General features: G+C 41.0%; 1 protein-coding gene across 1 annotated transcript in view; it reads right to left on the bottom strand.

Moving 5' to 3' along the window:
• LOC111982485 (fatty acyl-CoA reductase 1) overlaps positions 1-2,899 on the bottom strand; it is an 89,155-nt gene that overhangs the window by 20,600 nt on the left and 65,656 nt on the right. The window contains 1 exon segment of the mRNA XM_070433915.1: positions 2,680-2,855. Within this exon segment, the coding sequence (XP_070290016.1) occupies positions 2,680-2,855 (176 nt within the window).

Raw genomic sequence — 2,899 nt, 5'->3', positions numbered from 1 at the left:
TAGTGCCTTAAATAGTTTCAAAACTGGTAGTCTTTATAATAGTTCTCAAACTGGCCTAGTGGCTCTATAATAGTTCTCTAATAGTCTCAAACTGGCCTAGTGCTCTATAAATAGTTCTCAACTGGCTAGGCTCTAGAATAGTTCTCTATAATAGTTCTCAAAACTGGCCTAGTCTCTAAATATTCTCTATGTATTCAAATGCCTAGTTCTCTATAATAGTTCTCAAACTGGCTAGTGCTCTATAATAGTTCTCAAACTGGCCTATAGTGCTCTTAAATATTCTCAAACTGGCCTAGTGCTCTATAATAGTTCTCAACTGGCCTATGCTCTATAATATTCTCCAAACTGGCCTAGTGCTCTATAATAGTTCTCAAACTGGCCTAGTGTCTTATAATAGATTTCTCAACTGGCCTAGTGCTCTATAATAGTTCTCAAACTGGCCTAGTGCTCTGTAATAGTTTCAAACTGGCCTAGTGCTCTATATATATTTCAAACTCCCTAGTGCTCTATAATAGTTCATAATGTTCTTCAAACTGGCCTAGTACTCTATAATAGTTCTCTATTAAATAGTTCTCAAAACTGCCTAGTGCTCTATAATAATTCTCAAACTGGCCTAGTGCTCTATAATAGTTCTCAAACTGGCCTATGCTCTGTAATAGTTCTCAAACTACCTAGCTCTTTAAAAAAAAATCTAATCCAGTGCTCTCATTTAGTATTCAAAATGAGCCTCCTAGTGCTCTGAAATAGTTCTACTATATAGTAATTTCAAATGCTAGTGCTCTCTAATATTCTCAATGCCTAGTGCTCGTATAGTCTCCAACTGCAGTGCTCTAAATAGTTTCAATGGCCTAGTTCTATAATAGTTTTACAAACTGGCTAGTGCTCTATAATAGTTTTCAAACTGGCCTAGTGCTCTATAATAGTTTTCAAACTGGCTAGTGCTCTTAATAGTTCAACTGGCCTATGTCTTATATTCTCAACCTGGCCTAGTGTCTATAATAGGATTCAAACTGCCCTAGTGCTCTGTAATAGTATCAAACTGGAGTCCAAACCTTAACTGGCTCAGGTGCTTAATAGTTATTCACAGTTTGAGAACTATTATAGAGCACTAGGCCAGTTTGAGAGAAAACACCACTGTGACTGTGGACTGCTCCTAACTGTGTGTTCCTCACTGTTCCAAGCTGCTGAGTCAATAATGAATTCCGCTATTGGATTTTCATTAGGGTGCTAGATATATTGTATCCTAGCAGCTATAGTGACTATGGTGCTTATCACTGCTTCAGTGCTAGGTTTGACTAGCCTTGTATGTTTGCACAGCATAGATGTTGTGTCTAGGGCACTATCTGAAGAGCTGTAGTCTTGGTCCCAGTGATTAAACTATTGTCTGATTATGCTCCAACACCCCCTGGCAACTTTGTTTCCCTGGAGACAGGGTAACAACATTGTGTGTCAGACAAGAGAACGTGAGAGAGAACAGGGGAGAGAGAGAGAGAAATACAGAGGAAGGGATGGAGAGGTAGGGGTGAAAAGAGAAAGACAAAGTGAAAGAGGGAAGAGAAGAGAGCTATGATGCTGTTCAGAGAACAATCTCACAGCTTTTCCCTAACGGAGCTGTCAGTCATGGCTAATGTCCCGCCTCCCCACACCTCCTTTCACCTCTCTGACTGTATCTCATCCCTTAAGGCTGTCCTGTCTGTCCTACTCAACGGGATCTGTTCCCAGCAGCCACACAGACACCCAGACAGGTGTATTTAACAGTATGATGAAGACTTGTGAGAATACACTGAGACAGATAGACACACAGCTCTTTAATGTTTTAATAATCCCTCTGAAGACCTCATTCCTGCTTCTTCACTGAGTAGGAGACATCTAAAGACATCTCTCTACCCCCTACAGCTAGCTACCTGCAGACTCCTTGGATACATCTCTCTCTCTATCTGTCTGTCTCTCTCTCGCCAAATGGAACATCGATGCACTGTCTACTACGTGAGATGATGAAACCATGTGGAATATTGAAAACTTAAACAGTTTAAAAATCCTTATTATAAACTCAATGTTACTGTATTCTATAAGTGTTTATTCGCTCAACAACATTGCATTGGATTTTGATTTTATATGTTTAATAACTATTTATGTAAGTGTTTGCCTGTCAACCATTTTAGGTCAACAATGTTGCTTGACAGACGCTACACAGAAGCTATATTATCGTGGAATCTCTGTTGTGTTTCTCAACATCCTCATCATACTCTAGATGTATCAGCTTTCCCATTGGTCAACACCAGAACACAAACAGACCACACTATCAACCAAACATCACTTCCTGTAGGAAGTCCCTGCACAATGGGCACTTTCTGGTACTCGGGACAATGACAAAGCAAAACCCTCCGACCCCATAAACCAGACCTGAGTAAAACATCAAAATAAAACATGTGACCAAGATAAAGATGACCCTGGCCCCTATACGGGCTAAACTCCTCTCAACTAGAGACTGTCTACTGTGTTGACGTCATTTAATAGGATCTCTATGTCTTTGTACCTCTCTCTGTGTCAGACACAAGCTATGTCCATGCATTTATATASAATCAAACRGATTTGATTCGTTGAGTTGATAAAGTAGTGAGTTAGCATGATAGCTAGGTGATAGAGGACGAGTTAGTGTGTAGGGGGTGTGGTCCTCACTTGAGGGGTTCGTCGAAGCGGATGGTGGCAGCACAGTGGAAGATGATGTTGACGCAGGAGGTCAGTYTCTCTACRTCCTCAGGACTGATGGCCAGGGCAGGCTGTGTCAACTCACTGCTGATAGGAACTATCTTCTGATGGAAGTCTGGGTTGTCCTCCCTCACGCGGTCAAACACCTGCAGGAAATGCACACATAGATGCATCAGATCATATCAACGTA

The sequence above is a fragment of the Salvelinus sp. IW2-2015 genome, linkage group LG3 (genome assembly GCF_002910315.2).
Source record: "Salvelinus sp. IW2-2015 linkage group LG3, ASM291031v2, whole genome shotgun sequence".
NCBI lineage: Eukaryota > Metazoa > Chordata > Actinopteri > Salmoniformes > Salmonidae > Salvelinus > Salvelinus sp. IW2-2015.
This window is presented reverse-complemented; position numbering and strand designations above follow the sequence as displayed.